This window comes from Hetaerina americana, unplaced genomic scaffold (assembly GCF_022747635.1).
Source record: "Hetaerina americana unplaced genomic scaffold, ioHetAmer1.1.p SCAF_22, whole genome shotgun sequence".
NCBI lineage: Eukaryota > Metazoa > Arthropoda > Insecta > Odonata > Calopterygidae > Hetaerina > Hetaerina americana.
In genome coordinates, this window is record NW_027286786.1 from 8,777,543 (window position 1) to 8,794,767 (window position 17,225).

Genomic DNA, 17,225 nt, shown 5'->3' on the forward strand with positions numbered 1-17,225 from the left:
GCCGCATAGTCTAAATGTGACATACCTTAAGCGAAGTAACTCCTCTCTCTTATTTTTCATTACATTGTCACCTACTCGATGGAACTTAAGCTTCTTTAAGGTTGAATCACATGTTCTCTCATGTGTGGACCCTATCGGAAGATAGATTTCAGTGCGTCACCCATAAAAAATTCAGCACCATCGGGATTTGAACCCGTGTCTTCTGGGTGGGAAGCCAGTATGTTAGCCCCCGCAATGATTAGGCAATATTTTAACAAGTACAATAGTATAATAATCATTGATCGATGAAGTTTATTACTCAGTGACTACTTTAAACTTACTTTTAAAACTCCTTAAAATTGGATGGAAAGGGCTCAAACAAACCTCCAGGCAGCTTGTCCCATTCAACAATAGATCTGCTTAAAAAAGGGTATTTTTTCTTATTTGTTTTTTGCGTCCTTATTTTTATTTTAAAACTGTGCAAGTTTTTTCCCTTAAAGTTAGGCTTTTCTATCTCTTTCCTTAAATCTCCCCACGCTTCGTCATTTTTAACAATTTTATACATCGCGCCTAACCTACTCTTTTTCTTCTATTTTTCAAACTCTCCCATTTCAGTATATCCAACATATCCGTGGCACTATTTGTTCCTTTGTACCTTCCGAGTGCATATCTTGCTTCCTTTCTTTGAACTTTTTCTGTCTTTTAACATGTCCCACCTCATATGGATCCCATGCTATGGACGAGTATTCTAGGATATGGGTAACCAGTACCTTACGGCATATGCTTCTTCTTTTGTGGCTACGCTACTTCCGACTACGAGGGAGGGGAATCGCAGAAAAGGCTGGAGGGCGGTAATAGTTGGCTCCCTGCCTTTGCGGAGTGTGACCGTGCGTTTTCGAAACCTCTATAATGTGACTTCGTTACGCTCCGTCATGAACGAGTTATTGAAACAGTGTTACGCCATTAAATTTGCGTGAAACTGGGCCAAACCGTGAAAGGGACTCATGACATGCTCAAGGTAGCTTATGGTGATAGCGCCATGGGTAGATCGGATGTTTCTGAGTGGCGCAATTTGTTGCGGGAGGGTAGGAAAAATTTTAAAGACGATGAACGTTCAGGACGCCCTTTGACCTCAAAAAGTGAGGAAAATCTTGCAAGAGTGAAGGTTTTAGTGGACAGGGATCCCAGATTAAGTGTTCACATGGTTTCCCGTGAACTTGGCATCCCTAAAAGTTAACTGCTATCACTGTCATTCTTCGTAATATGATGGCTTACTTATGATGGAAACAAAGATGATTTTGACTCTCGCGGCTGACCATGGTTCAAAGTTCAATGATCGCCTGTGGATGAAAAAAAGCTAAAAGTTGACTTATTTCCCGGAATAAATTTTGTTACTTATATATGTCAGTTAACTGGCGTTTTAACTGACCATAAACTAAATTACTCCGACCACAAATAGACTGTAAAAAATAAAGCAATGTCCCTATTAGGCCTTCTTCTTTGCCGCTTCAAAGCAATTAAAGATCCAATTGCACTCCATTCGTACTTCTCAACCATTGTCCTCCCCATAGTATCATATTGCTTCCCAATTTGGTCCACCTCATCTGAACTGCTCTCTCTCTCTCTTCAACTTCAGGATACCAGCTCGATCCACCCGCACCCACTCCCTGCTCCATCTCCGCCTATTCCTAGAATATCTCTCACCAAGCGATCACCTTTACTATTTCGCCTCTCCTCCCTTCTAAATACACTCCCCCTCACACTCTCCATCCTTTTAATTTATCATGCAACAATTTCGCCACCCAAGCTTCATCCCACTCACAACAAATTAAATTTTTCTCATGTCCATATTCGGTTCTCGTTGTTTATTGGTATGCTGTTATTGCATTTTGTCCTCTTTCATGTTTGTTATATTTTTTCTGTAAATTGGCACTACTGCTGTATGCGAATAATGTTTTAAAAATTTTTGTCCTATGTGCATGCCCGTTTTAAATTTAAAAACTAAAATTTCATACTAAAAATATTAGAAATGATATACATGATCTCCATAAGTGTACAATAAATAAATGACATTTCTTCACATGACTCGAATTTTGTTAACAAAAACAGAGTTTTTGCACACGACGCAAATGTTGAGGAGCCGTAGCGTGGGATTTTTAGACGGTTATACGTGCAGTGGCTGAATACCAATTCACCCTGAAGTCTCGGAGCCATTGCCTTTCGAGCCCCAGAATCCAGATCACCAAACAGTCGCTCTTATCATCTGATCTTCGGTCTGGTCTCTGCGCATTCCATCTCCACAAAACAGCGGAAAACATCAGAAAAGTAACTGGTGCCCCATGGTTCATCAGAAACAAAGACCTCAGAAAATTCCTCCATTAAACTCCTATTCTTCATGACATCAGAAGCTTAATCCACTCCGCAGAAAAACTCCGTCTTACTGAAAACCCCTTTCATGCAGCACCTCTGGAACTACGAAGCAGACAGTACAAACAAACACCGGCGAACAAAAAACAGCTCTTTCCAACTTCCATATTCCCATTCCCTCACCTCTGTCATTCCTCTCTATTCTAAACCACCTTTAAGTACTATGTGTCCAATTTACTACATGTAACAAAACCCATTCAGAAACTCGTGGGAGATGAGTAAATGGTCAGCCACGACAACTCATACAAACCGGGATGAAATGGCGTGGCATTCCACCACCAACCCAACTCCGTCTCCTCCCAGCTGCACCCGCCCTGCAGGACACCATCTTCTCACGCGTCGCCGTCTTCTTGTTCCCGCTCAACCCCTGCCGCATATCGCGGCGGGCCCACTTCACGCTTGCGCTACCTCTGCACCAAACACCCAATCAAACGCTCGCTGCGACCTCTTGGGCCCGCGCCACCTTGCCCCAGGAAACACTTACACGCCTCAGGTCCTTCACAGCTTTGGCAATAGCTTGCGCGACATCCCAGGGGCCCGGGCGTTCCGTTCGAACGCCAATATCTATGCTAATATTTCTAGAGGATTTTTGCCGCGCATAGTACCTCTTCCTCTGTATTTCGGTTATTGTCGCAAGAGATGTTTCTCTTACTTCTAATAATTTATTTCCACGAGATCACTATTCCGCAGAGTCAATATCACGCAATTTTTTAAGGAATTTCATGCATTGTACGCAAATAGATAAGCGTGGCCAGTTTTCCTTGTGGCCATGTTCGTCACTGATTCCAATGCAAGCTGAATATTCTAAGATTTGGACATCCCAGTTACTCCAATCTTCTGTGGTGTAAAGGAGATTTTGTTGATGATAATAGCATTTGATCTTATCAATTGTCCGTTTGCTTTGCTGTAGTATTTTAAATATGCTTAAACTGATTCCTCTCACAAAGATGCTCAAATTCCTTGGCTCTGTTTGCGGTTCCTCCGTCTTAAACGATTAGGACACCCAAATACAGAAACTTATAATTTCTGTGAGAGATGCACAAACTGGATAAGTTTTTCTTTCATTGGTGTTCTTAATACAAAAAAATTGTGAAAACTGTATTGATGGACCGAGGAGTTTTCCTTGCCCCTTTTACTTTTCAAAAATGATCCCAAACACCTCTGTTGGACCACAAAAATGGAGCTGCTACTCCCTCGAGGGTGTACCCCTAAAGGGTCTTTCCCTTTTTCCTCGTGTTATCCCATGGCAAACGCACACGACTCAAGAAGCAATGTGCTCCTTCATCCCACCTGATGTCAGGAACCAGAAATGCCTCCTCAAATGTCCTGCGGGTTTCTTTTCTTCATTATTCTTCTACACAGCTCCCTAGAGTATGTCAAATCCCCGAAGAAGATATGTATTGATCCCGAAAGTGAACACAGATGATACGCATGACTCGGATTTAAAATCTAAGAGAATGATCTATTCTAATAAATCTTTGGTTTTCACATAACTTAAATCCTCAAAGATTTTCAAATATCTTACATTAAATTTTATTTTATAAATTTTCGAGAAATATTTTTATTTTCATTTCACGAGGGAAAAATACGACAAAATTAGTGACGAGCGGTCGAAATATATCGGATGGTGAAGTTTTAGTCAGCTATTCAGTTTAAGAATTGCAATAATTTCTGTGCGCATTATAAAATCAGTACAGGAATGGGACGAGATCCAATGAATAGAAAATTCAGTTAATGTGCTTCTCAAGAGTCTTCATAAGCTGAGTTAATAATTTCAATTGGAGGTTGTACACTTGGGCAGATACGTCACTCATATCTTGAAGCCGTTTAGACGAAAATTCCCCATATGAGGATTGTGATTGAAATCGAGTCACCGTCCGCATGATCTGCCGTGACAAAAGATTGCGTTCTGATCTGGTTGAAGGGACGTATTTTCAATCATTTTCACATATACCATGGTAGTTGTAGACCATCCGCGGAGAGATTTTCGGCCCGAAAAATCAAGAATAAGTTATTATTACTTTCGGTAGCCTAGAGTTTAACGAAGGTTCACGATGGAAACAAGTCGATAATCGCTGCAGCTCCGCCCAAAAAGGTACAGCCTGACACCACACTCTACAATAAACTGTTCTTCGATTCCGCAGTCTTTGAATCCCTCTTCACTCTCTCAAATCTGTTCTATCCTTTGCCTTACCCTTCCTCATTTGCCTAACTTTCTCTTTTCTATCATAATATTCAACACCCCATTGCCAAACATTATGCTCTGTATCCATCTCTCCCGTTCCCTTTGAGCATAATACAGGAAAAGTACGCGTGACAATGGCCCTTCTCTGTCCAACAATGCCCATCCCAACTCTCTCTCTGACACTCGCATTCTGAGACATGCAAATACTTGGATATGTCGTCTCTCCCTTCTCTAATGTATTCATTCATTCAATACAATTCCCTCTCATGTTCTTTTCTTCTTGTGACTTCATTACTGCTGAATTACCTCATCACTCATCACGCGCGAAGTGCCTCTCCCTTCCATTAACCCAAACTGATCATCCCTAAATAATCATTTGCCTTAATCCCATTCTTTTATTGATGATCCCTAGAACCGCGTTTACTGTGCTCTAAATCAAACTTATATATCGTTCTGTAGCCCCCTCATACAGGGCTGTATGGATGCCTTTTCATCTATAGTACCTAGTACAAAAAACCTTCGTCTGATATACCATTAAAAATCATTCCACCCTTTCTGACTCATTTGGACTTTTCAGAAGGTTAAGCACTGGGTCTCTTCAGAAATCAATCTAGCAAACATGCATTAAGTGGATCATTTCTAGATTCCCGTTAAGTTTACATTTGTTTTCACCCTTATGTGCTAATTGCCGAAAGGCTTCATCATCACCATCCATGCCCGCTGGTTTTTAATGAGTCGCTTGTGCCTTCCAGGAGGGGTCATCGTTCATGACTCGGGCGTCTTCTTATCCGTCTCCTCCTTGAACCCCCTCCCCCTTCCATCAATGGTCCCGTACACTGCGACTCCTGCGTGGGCGTCCCGGACTATTTCCTTTTGGCCTGAGAACTTTTCGATGAGTCATTTCTCGTTTCGGACCGAAAACATTGCTGGGAATTCAGCATCTCCCCTATTTCCCTTCTTATCCGCTCCTGCCGTGGCGGCAGCAGCAGTAGGCCCCCCTCTCAAGGCGCCTGACATTGGTCGCCGCCCCCTCACCGGGAGCTCTCTCTCTCCCTCCCTCCCACCAGACTGACGTTCACTCCCAAGGAACTCCTACGTGAGAACAGCATTCCCGGCGATGGGATTTGCAATGAACTGCAGCCAAGTCGCATCTCTATTTGCGAGCTTAATTGTCTCTGGCGCCATTTAAATTTTCGTTTAGCGACTCACCCTCACTCGCGGACTCCTCCTAACTGCAGATAATGGTGTAGGCATTGTGCCAACCAATTTTTTTGTTTGTTTGCTGAACTGCCAAACTGGAATCAAACTAGACTTTCAAAGCGATTGAAAACCCATTATTGATACGCGTGAATTTTGCACCGTTGGAACTAAGACTGATCAAGCAAAATCTCCCCGTCAAATTCCTCCCTCATAAATTTGGCGGATTAGTCCATATTAGACCCTCCCTCCCTCGTTTTCCTAAATTCCTAAGTCCATTTAGTTCCGCGCGAATGTTGTCCACTCCCGGCTGCCTCATTTGATTTCACTTCCCTTAATGCACAGTCTTGCGAAGAAGTGTCTCAAATGACCTCAGGTGTCGCTCGCCTATCCTCATAACTACTTGAAATACTACCACATTGAACATTACTCTTACAATAGTTAATGCTGCATTTCACATGTAGTCAATGTAAGATGAAGCAACGAGTGTAAAATTAAATGCAAGATGAAGTGGGCTCGACTGACACTATTAACTTCGACACCGTTCTCCGGATGTGTTGGTCCTGCCGACTAAACTGACGATGATATAGCTCCGATGCCATGCCTGTCAAAGCGTGCCTTTTATTTTTGCCCTCCTTGCACGCACCTTTGACCCCACTGCCCTTTGAAAATGCTTCTAACCTGAGCTCATTGATATCTATGCCGGCCACACTGCAGCGGTAACCTCAGAATGTGGATATTTTACATGTTGTACCTTTCCGCCAATCTTTGTTTTTGGTTTTTAAAGTTCCCTAGATGTCTTGGGATAGATGACTAGATGTGTTGTAAACATCCTTGCATCGGTGACCAACGTAGAGCGCGTTATCTGGGGCGGAGACGTCCATGCAATCCTCGACCCGGAGAGGGAGTGATCACGTGGGGTGCTACGTAAGAAAGCGCACGTCTGCTGCCGCACTTAAGAGCTTAGTTAGCAATTCTCGATCTCCATCCATCCTCCATATATGAACCAGACTCCACAGAATTCTCCCGAATGGAGCTCGTGTTTTTTATGTGCTTCAGCCACTTTAATCACCATACCGCGCCCAAAAGCGCCCATTTCAATTTTTTGGAAAACATAGCACGAAGGAATGGAGACTGTTCATTCATTTTCCGACCACAGGAGCGTCTGGTAGAATTGGTCGTGCGCTAGATTGACGGTTTGACGACGCCTTTCTTTCCTGCGACAGAAAATGTCATCATGTGCGCCAACTGCTCGCTCACCCACCGGGTGGACCATTCAGTTTCTCCTCTAGATCCGATTTCCGAGTGGGACCGCTTGAAAGCGAAAGGGAAATCTCGAGGTCCATCCACTAGTCATTTAGGCAACTGGCGATTTTTAGCTGAAGGTAACGTTCAATTAGCGAGGTGTTAAAATTTTCGCGCGAAATGCTACGCTCTGTTGTGGACACGAATTGTGCTCGAGGGAAAAAGGTGCCCTTGCGCAATGCGTATCGCTGTGTTCATCATCCATCGATCAGTTCGCCTTGACGTCTCCTCGTGGTCCAGCCTTCTTGGGTGCTAGAATTATTCCCTGTGCCTCGGCATCAAACTCGACTCATTTGTGGGCACCTCTTGACATGTCTCCTTTCAGCAAATCTTCATGCATCTAGCCTAAACCAGGCCTTTAAAAAATAGTAATGTCGCGCTTTCTCTTCGTGCGGAACGATTCTCCTCGAAGTGTACCTTTTTTTCTGCTTCCTGTTCAATTCTTACGCATAGCCAGTTCTTCGTGAGTGGTCCCGAAGCACTCATGCACTCAAATCGTGATCTAACCGTCCAACCAACGAATCTCCATAGCCTATTTTTAAAACTTTTATAAGAACGAAAGATAAGAAAGTTGGCAACATAAACACATCAATGTGGTTAAAAAAACATAAGCATGGTTTAAATTGAAAATATTTTATTTTTCAAAAAATATAAATGAATAGAAAAGTTCTCCAAGGCCGGGGGAGATGTTGGTCGATGGGTATTTGGTTTCGTCGACGACGCTTGCCTCTCTCGCTGCCGGCCGGTCCCTCCGGCGCCGTCTCCGACAAGGCTAGGGCTAGGGATGCGTGGTGCAGCATTGGTGGGATTAATGTGGGCTCTCCTCCTCAGCGACCGAATCCCGGCCGGAAGCCTTGCTGCTGCTGTGGCGGCTGCGTGGGTCGTGCGTTGACCTCTTCGATGGCCCTCTGGAGCTCGATGGGCAGGGGTGGAGGTGTGGGCAGATGGGCGCCCTGCAAACGAGAGGGACGGGGTCAGTGGGAGCGCGACCATCCGAGCTATTAATATCTTTCGGGAGCGTTTTCGGAAGCCTTTGCGAGTTTTCTTTGGAATTATTTGCTTTGTAAACCTTTCCATTGGATAGCCTCCGCTACATGGGCGTTTTCCCCATTGGGAAAACACCGTGCATCCCACGTGAAAATATTTTATTAAGAATTAAAGTCAAAAAAATTTGATATGACTCCGAGGAATCTCAGATTCGGTATTTTTTTTAGTGTGCGCATATTTTTGGAGGATGAAGGTGGAATTTTATTATATTTTTTCAAATTGTCAGGTGAAAATGCAAAAAAAATCAAATGTTTATGGCGGATCAATTTGCATACTTTTCGCGAAAATTTGGAAGTAAAATGTGATTGGCATTAATAAAGACTGAAATGAGCCACCGGCGAATGGTTCCTCATTGCCTCAACCACTTCCCTGTTGTTTGGAATAGGGGTGTTTCAAGGTACCCTTTCCACAGCAGGGGCAAGGGGGGGGGGAGGGGTCGCCGCCTCGCGTAGCTCACCTCGGCACGGAATCCGTTTTCGTCGGCGATGTAGTTGATGGTGTAGAGGACGCCGTCGGGGCCGGTGTACGAGAAGGAGCCCTGGGCAACCTGGGCCTCGGTCTCAGGGTTTCCGGCGTTCTTCAGGTATCCGCTCTCCCTGGCGGCAATGCCGTTGCCTGTCTCGTAGCTGTGGACGGGACAAGGGACACATATTTGTGAGACGATGTTGACACTGCTGTGAATTTTCAAATAATTATATATTTTGGTAGAGATATGACATTATCATCGATAGCAAACAAAGATCAGGCTACAAATGGTTATTCCTGCCAGCTCTATAGAGATGTGCCTTTTTTGTCAACGAGAGGTCACCGCACGTCGGCAGCCCACGCGGCGCACCATTTGCGGCTGACCCGGGGTCATTCCGAGGCCGCGAACTCTCGGTTGCGACCTCCCCTTGGCCACTTGGACTACCCTCAACCCGCGTCCTACGAGTGCCACGGGGTTGAAGCGGCGATGGAAACCCCGTGCCGGCCCCATTCTGTCCTCCCAAGGGCGCCCTGGCCGGCCCTTCGACCCCAGGGCCGAAGGGCCGGCCAGGGCGCCGCGCCGCTGTCAGCCCCAACTTAGTATATATATGGTCTGTCGATCGACTGTAGTATACGATATCGTCGATATGTCCTCGTATTGGAGGACTTTTAAAACGATAATTTGATATAGTAATTCGATATTATCGATACAATGCTGCATCAAACCAAATACCAATATGAAATACGTGTGTATACAAGCAACGTGTCCCAATCACCCCTAGAGCTGTGCTCGTGGGAGCAATGATGATTGCTCCTGGTAGGGTCACCCATAGGGTCCAGAGGGAGGTCATCGCAAAACAAATGTCTATTTTTCGTACCTTCCAAAATCTTATTTTTTGGAGAGCTTAAAAAAGTTGGAGAGATGCTTGGCAAAGTGCATCGAGTAAAAAGGAGATTATGTTCATCTATAAAAAAGATATACCCATATTAATTTGTTTTTCTACTTTTCCTATGGACTTGTTGAACGACCCACGTACCCACGAGTTATTTTTTCCAGACCTTCCGTTTCATTTATAGTTTCCAAGAAGACTGGCTTTTAATTACAATAATGTCTCCTAATTCATAGGCTTGTCAACATAATTGACTTCGTTTCATCAATAAACTGTCGAATTGCAATGCGTAATCGTCTCTTACCGGTCTCTCCTTCCGGTCGCAGGCGCACGGGCGTGGCCTTTCCGTCTGGGGTGACCTAGGCCTCCCGGGGGCAGCCTATCCTCCCAACACTCTTCGTCGGGGTCCTTAAACCTCCTCCGCCCCTAACCACTCGGGCCGTAATATTCCACCGTGAATTCTTTATCAGCTTTTATTTCGTGTCCGACTCGAAAACTAATCGCAATTTCCAAATTCCCGACTTGGACTTAACCCGCTATGCAGGCGTATGCATGCTCAATTAAATCTTTGAATGACTTGGAAATGAAATCAAACCTTAAAGCATTTATCGATCCGATTGGGAAATCTTCGATCGTCATTAAAGTCGTTATCGAATTATAATTATCTCTATGGAACCCCATCGCTGAATATCACCCATGCTATCCCTTCCCACCGCCCCAAGGGGGCGTGCTACCCCCCGTGGCCGCTGTCGAGTTCCCAGCCACTGTGGGTCACGGAGGAAGCGCATTCCCAGTCGCCCGTCATCGAGGTCGCCCACGGGTGTTGCGCAACCTCCCGAGGGAGCGTCCTCTCTCTCGGCGAGACCTTTAAATGCCAAGAGGCCTCCTCATCCGGGTGCCATCCGTCCATCCGACGACGACGCCTTGACCCACTTGGGGGGGGGGCGCCACCACGCGGGGAGAAGATGCTCCACCCCACTCGAAAGCAACCCTTGGCGGGGGGAGGGGGTAGGAGCAGGAGCGTTGGCCCCAACTTGACGAATACAATCGGAATAAGGAGTCGCGGTTCGGCGGAGAACGGTCGAACGAGCGCGTGCCTCCATTTATGGCGGCGCCGGGGTTGAGTCCGGGGGGTCGTCTCCCGGAGAAAGGACGAAGATGTCGCAAGCGCTGCCCATCTTTCCTGCAAATTGTATAGGTAATAGTTCACGGAGAAAACTCCGCGGACCTCAATTCTACCGGTGGACTCGTCAAAACCAGTATTTCTGTCAGACCTCGGAGATTTCGACGCCCTCCCGTCGAGAAGCCCTTCACTGCGCACGGCCACTCGATGTCTCGCGTCCATTGAGTGGCCGTGCTGCTACTACTCCGCTGCTCTATTGCCGCCGTCATACACCAATGCTCGGATGGCCTCTTGTATCCTGCGAATGAATTCCGTCTCTCCCATGTATAACCGGCCATGTTATACCACAACATTTCATTCACGTGAAAAAATATTTTACATGTATAATGATAAATAGTTCAATAAAAGCTCAGTTGAGGATACTATTAACTATTATACTATTTTACTATCAAAACTTGACGGAAAGTAAATAAACCCTGCAGGAATTTTTAGGGTTTTATAACATTTTTTTAATTCATGACAGGAGAGTAGTGAAAGAATGGGAGAACATGATATTTAAGGCTGGCAGAATCAATTTTAATTCTGAGAAAACCCTAGGAGTGGGATGGATAGCATTAGTCATGCATAGCTTCCTGCTCCTGAGTCGATTTTAATATTAAGAGACAACGCCCAGTATTCCTGTAACACAATATTTTTTCAAATGTACCTCAACTGTCATTCTATAATGTCTGGTCAATATTCCCTATATTTGGGTGAATTTTATTCGTTTTCCAAAATAATTAATCTAAAACAGTCCATGTTTATGAGAAACTTTTGGTAGGTTTAATATTATGCAAATATTAATGGCAATATTTTAAGTTTAAATCTTTGTATATATCACGGAAATCAAGCCATAGTTGAATTAATTGTAGAAATCGGTCCGAACTCTTTCGAAGTATTTTTTCACTGTGATGTGAATGTTCGTGGCCACTTGCGAATGTGACGCTGTTGTCGTCCCACGATAATGCGGGGGGTGATTTGTTTGAAAAAAGGGAATTGAGATATTTAGATTTATTCCGACGACTTGCTCTTTGGCGTATCCTGAACGACGCTTATTTGCGAAGCATCGTCGGTAAAAGGAGAGAATGATGGATTTGCCATTCTTCGCCTCCAACCGCATGGAATGCCTCCGGGGGGATGGGCACCGGGGAATGGGAGCGGCTGTCGCCTGCCTGCGGTGCTCCCCTCTCCTGCACCCCTTCCGGATGCGCACCTTGGTAAGGAATGTGCGCCCTGTGCGAGGGCGTCCCAGGGAGGAGGGGAGGTTGGCTTCTTCGCTGGGCTACCTCCTTCCCCCGGTGCCCCCTTCCATTCGATCGCGCACCACGTGCCACCATCGAGGGAGCATCGCATGATTTCTACGGTGCTGCCGCCGTGACATAGATGTGAACTGCGACCTCGACAAGCGAACATTTTGCATTCCTTCCCGGCCGGGTAGATGGCTCTGGCATTATTGGCAAGCGTATATCACTATCTGTTCTCTTTAATTTGAGATAACTTAAGTCCCCAGTACTGTTTTTGCATTCCGCTTCCGCGTAACGCTGCTCGGCCTCCTGGGGGAAATCCGAACCAGTCATTCTTAGAATCCCGTAGGATCTTAACGCTATATCGCGTACTTTTCGTAATTTGGAATAATATCAAAATGAATCATATCAATATTTTATACCGAAATTTAGAAATGATGTTTTCAAATCCAACTGGGCGTTTTTTAACCGGTATAAGTAATTTTTTGCAGCTCTTTCCCCGTGGCCATTCTAAATCGTTTGCCTTCAGTTAGAATCCACCAGACTTATTTTACTGCGGACATCTCTGATGCATACCAAGGACAGTCCGCTGTTGTATGCTGATACGTTGCTCGATCGTAGATTCCATTTTTTCGTGACACGGTCAGTTCGCAGAGGTTTACAATAACTGACGTTCTGCCCCTTCCACAGCTTGGAGAGCACTAAGACCGGTTTCAAGGCAAAGCTTAGCGCCCTCCCCCCCAACTACCCCAAGTAGTTCGATCCCACTCCGACCAATAGGAGCGGCGCAGGAAATTCAATTGTATTACTTTTGGAATGCACCCCGTATATAAATGCTCCAGCATGGAAGAGGACTCCATAGACCCGTAGCCTTCGCACGTGATCCAAACTCGTTTCGTTCCACCATTTCCAGTTGTCCTCGGGCGTCTAATTCATCGAGGACCATCCCGGGTCGTTGAATGAGTGGAGTTTCATAAGATGGAGTCTTTCTCGTCGAAGTTACTTCATCGTGTCCGCACCAAGGGCCAGTCCAGTCGAGACTTTCCGACCACTTATTCAGTCTCATCAGCCTTAAGAAACCGACGTTGCATGCAATTATTATGCACTCGTACTAAGATACTCACGTAAATTGGTGCGCAATGCAAAGCAGCGAGAGTTTGTGACTGGAAAGAATGAAACTTGAGCCCACATTGGCCCTGGTTTGAGTTGAGAGGTAAAGTTTCGTGACTCGTGACTCCATGTACGCAGTGGAACCCGAATGACAGTATATTCTTGAGTACGAGTAAGGAATATGGCGGTTTTTCATTTGCGGCTGACCTTTCTCCTGCGTTTCGCATTTTTAAGACATAAGTGCCTCGATGTATTATGTGTCATTGATATTGGCTGGTGATCACTCAGTATCCGGGCCTTTTATCGATGAATGAAGACAGCCGTCATTCACAGAGGGGGGAGGGAAGGAGTGATTGCCTCGGAGTGAAGCTATTTTCCATGACACCGAACATGGGAACTGGCTTTGCGGCCCTGGTGATGGACGCAATTCAAATAACCAGAGTGAAGGGGAAAATATGATTTAAATTTTTTAATGCCCTGTTATGACTTAAAGATTTCCTCGAGTCTGAATCGACCAGTTTCGTAAATTTTATGATTCTCTTGGGTGCGGGATCCACCTCTGAACTCAGCAAATGGTGCGACGTCCGTAATTGATGACGGACTCTGGTTCTTCGGGGTTGGAGCGACCTCCGCGGGCACCCGGCTCTCTGGTGCTCATCCCTGAGTGACGGAGTCACTCGCCTTCGCCCTGGACACACGCCTGACTCCAATTAACCCCCCCCTGGGACACGCTCGCCTCCGACCCCCCCCCACCTCCTGCCCTCCCTCCCCCCAGAGGACTGTCGCGCTGACCCCGGCAGGAGGATTCACGCACCGCGGACCGCGCCATTCACTTGTTTCCTTTGACACCAATCGGCATCGCACTTCGACGGACCCTCTGAACAATCCTTCGTTATTTCCTCAGAAGCCCGCTTGCCTTGCGTTCTTCACTTGTCTCGTGTGACGCCTCGCCACGCTCCCCCCTCCTCCCTGCCCCCGGAGGACGCCTGCCGCCCCATCCCGCCCCCACCTAAGAAACGTGTGGGTGCCGCGGTAGTCTCATTGTTTGGACGCATGGAAACACCTGGTTTTAAAATAATTTCCCAAACAGTCGACCACTATATTTTACTACCCTAGGATATCTCGATTCCATATTTTGATTCCCACGACTGGAAGTTTCTTGGAATTACTGGTTTTACACTAGTTATAATTAGCCTCTTGATTAGTGCCATACTTCACCGGTGGCCCCCTCGAAATAAACTCATGCAGTTTTGCTTCTTTTGAATCATGTGCAAAGAGTATTTTATTGAATATTACCATTATGAAATGCATCAGCTTTTAACCCCAAGGGAAATGTTATGCTTTCTACATTTACACAAATACCACCACATCCATCAAAAACCAGTATATCATATATATATATATAACAGACTGTACATCATATCTAGTGAAAATATCTGAAAAATACCTCCCGCAGTAAAATCTGCTTCTTTTATATTGGGAATATTCGAACACCTTATTTATATGGAATGTATTATTGTTGGTACGATGATATCAAAATTATAGCGTACCTAACTTAAGTTTTGCTTTTATCATGTTTACAAAGATCGCGGAAACGATGAATAAAGGTATCTTCTATTGTAGCAATTTTATAAACATTTAAAAAATTGTTTAGGCGATTATCGCATGGCATTATCGTAATGATAGACAAAAAAGGGGCTCAATAGTAGCGTGGCCATCTAAGGAGTCACTCGACTACCGAACCGAGTGACTATAATAGTTTTCCGGGGATGAGTGTCCAATCCACGTATGTAATAGATCTTTGAAACGACTTCTGAAAAAATAGCAATACTCTTGATTTGCTCAATCCATTTGAACGAGCTTTATTCTCACGCACCAAGTTTGGTGCGTGCACCACGCAAGTGGCGAGACGCGCCACCCCGCCTCCCCACCCCCCGTCCGAGTTGCTTACTTGTACTGGTAGGTTCCGTCGAAGTTGACGTCGCTGCTGTAGGCGATGATTGGGATGGGCGTCGTGTACTGCTGCTGCCCGCCGCCACCGCCGAACTGTGGCGCGGCGTGCGCCACTGCCAGGGCTACCAAGATGCATGCTACCTGCGGGCGAAAAAGGGAGGGGGGGGGGTCATGAATGGGCCTGCGAACGGAGGGGAGCCACTGTCCGCCACCGGTTGATATCATTGGGAGAGCATCCCCCGTCTTCAGAGAAATAATTACATTGCAAGTCAAATCCTAGGAAATGTTACCTGCATGGTGTAATATTTTGCACTTGGTTGTAAAACATTTAAAAATTAATGTGATGAAAATTGAATGAATGGGCCTGCGAACGGAGGGGAGCCACTGTCCGCCACCGGTTGATATCATTGGGAGAGCATCCCCCGTCTTCAGAGAAATAATTACATTGCAAGTCAAATCCTAGGAAATGTTACCTGCATGGTGTAATATTTTGCACTTGGTTGTAAAACATTTAAAAATTAATGTGATGAAAATTAATATTTCCCGCTTTCGAGCAAATATTTTAGCCGTTATTTTTGATCGAAGAAAAAGACATCACATTTGAGTGAATCTCCGTTTCACTTGGCCGCAGAACGTCATGTTTGAATGAGATCCCTTTGCAATGTGCAGTACTGTTAAAAAAAGGCTATGTACTGGAATTTAACGTGATCGTCTTTTCATAGAATCGTTTTTGGAAGACTTTATTCCGGTAATGCCTGCATTACTCAAATGCAACTCTTGCGACAATTTTCTACAAGCTGCAATAGTCTAAAGGCTTAAGAGTACTCCTAGTTTGATTCCATTTTTTGATATTAATATTTGGGTAAAATTAGTCAGAAGTGTTTCGAATTATTCGTCCATGAAAATATTCTTTCCTTAAAATTTACTCTCATTTATATTTATGAGCATATGTTTATCCTTAGAACTGACTTAGTCTAAATTTCCTCCATTACCTTAATTACGCTTCTCAATTTATAGCAGTGAAGTGAAGTGAAAATATAGCAGTGAACTACCCTGCTATATTTTCTGCCTCGACCGCTCGCTGTATTTCTGGGAAAACTTAGTGATTTCCTTACTGTGATATACCGATTGCGAACAAATACGTAATTATACGAATAAATGAGTGGCCGAAGTGGGTCTGTGCAAATTACGGTAGCAGCAACACCACTGCAAACCCTATTGTTATAAGGCGCATGTGAAAGATCGATTGGGGGAATATAGTCAAATGGGCGACAAAAATTGGAATACTGAAGAACTAGATTTTTATGACTATTTTGCTTCGTCTAAAAGGTTAGTGATAATATTCAATGTTGGAAGGGTTATGTAAAAAATAAGAAATGAAGCGGACTAGTATTTTAGGTATCCTAGAAAATGAATGGAAAGTGCAAAAACTTAAGGGTTTCTTGAGTCGAAGTATTAGGTGACTGAAGAAAACAAACATACTTTTTTGTTTGAAATAAATGAAGAAATTCCTAACTAAGTACAAAAACATATCACGATGTTATAAAAGAAATCTATCCAAAAAAATCACTTAACTACAAGTTTTGACTGCCTAGCGCATTCATTATTGCCTTCTTTAATCGTAAACGAAGCCCTCGAGTTTGTTGTGCAGCACCGAGACGAATGGACGAATGGTTTTGGCGCGCAGAGCCATGCGGAGGCAAGAGCAGCATTCCAGTTTCCCGCCGGCCGGAGCCTTCTTCCTCCCGCGAGAGGAAGAGTGGGCTCGCGATCCCACCCACGGTGATCTCAACGCGCGACAGTCCTCCGTCGCCACAACTACGATCCACGGGGCGCTCCCTGGATCTCGTCCCGTGCGATTTCGGGCGCCGTTACGAGCTCCGCCCGAAATACTACGACTGCGGCACGGGACCCCAGGGGGGCGGGGTTAGGGTGCCGTGGAGGGAGACGCGAAGCAAGGGAACTCGCCACCCACCTTGTACATGATGATGCTTATGTGGAGGATTCCCGTGTGTGCTCGATTCAGTTCTCCGGTGCTGCTACTCACTCGATCTGGTCCATAGGGGCTCCGACGGGGCCTTTATATATGCCGGGCTCGACCCCCCCCCCCGTCCGCCGTGGGGACCTCCCTCCCACGCGGCCGGCCACCACTCTCGCTTTCATCCATCCGGGGCCCCTCCTTCCCCCTCCCTCGCCGGGGAATCTTCACCCGTCCGCCCGCCTCCCCCCCCACGTGTCTGTGTCCCGTCTCTGGGATTTCC

At 45.5% G+C, this 17,225-nt stretch overlaps 1 protein-coding gene across 1 annotated transcript; it reads right to left on the bottom strand.

The window, feature by feature from the left end:
- Positions 1–7,710: 7,710 nt before the first annotated feature.
- Positions 7,711–17,008, bottom strand: LOC139689290 (endocuticle structural glycoprotein SgAbd-2-like). The gene is made up of 4 exons (XM_071586358.1): positions 16,940–17,008; positions 14,963–15,105; positions 8,598–8,766; positions 7,711–8,046 (listed from the first exon to the last, which is right to left on the bottom strand). The coding sequence occupies exons 1-4, from the start codon at positions 16,946–16,948 to the stop codon at positions 7,921–7,923; spliced, it is 447 nt and encodes a 148-aa protein (XP_071442459.1). The 5' UTR covers positions 16,949–17,008; the 3' UTR covers positions 7,711–7,920.
- Positions 17,009–17,225: the final 217 nt, after the last annotated feature.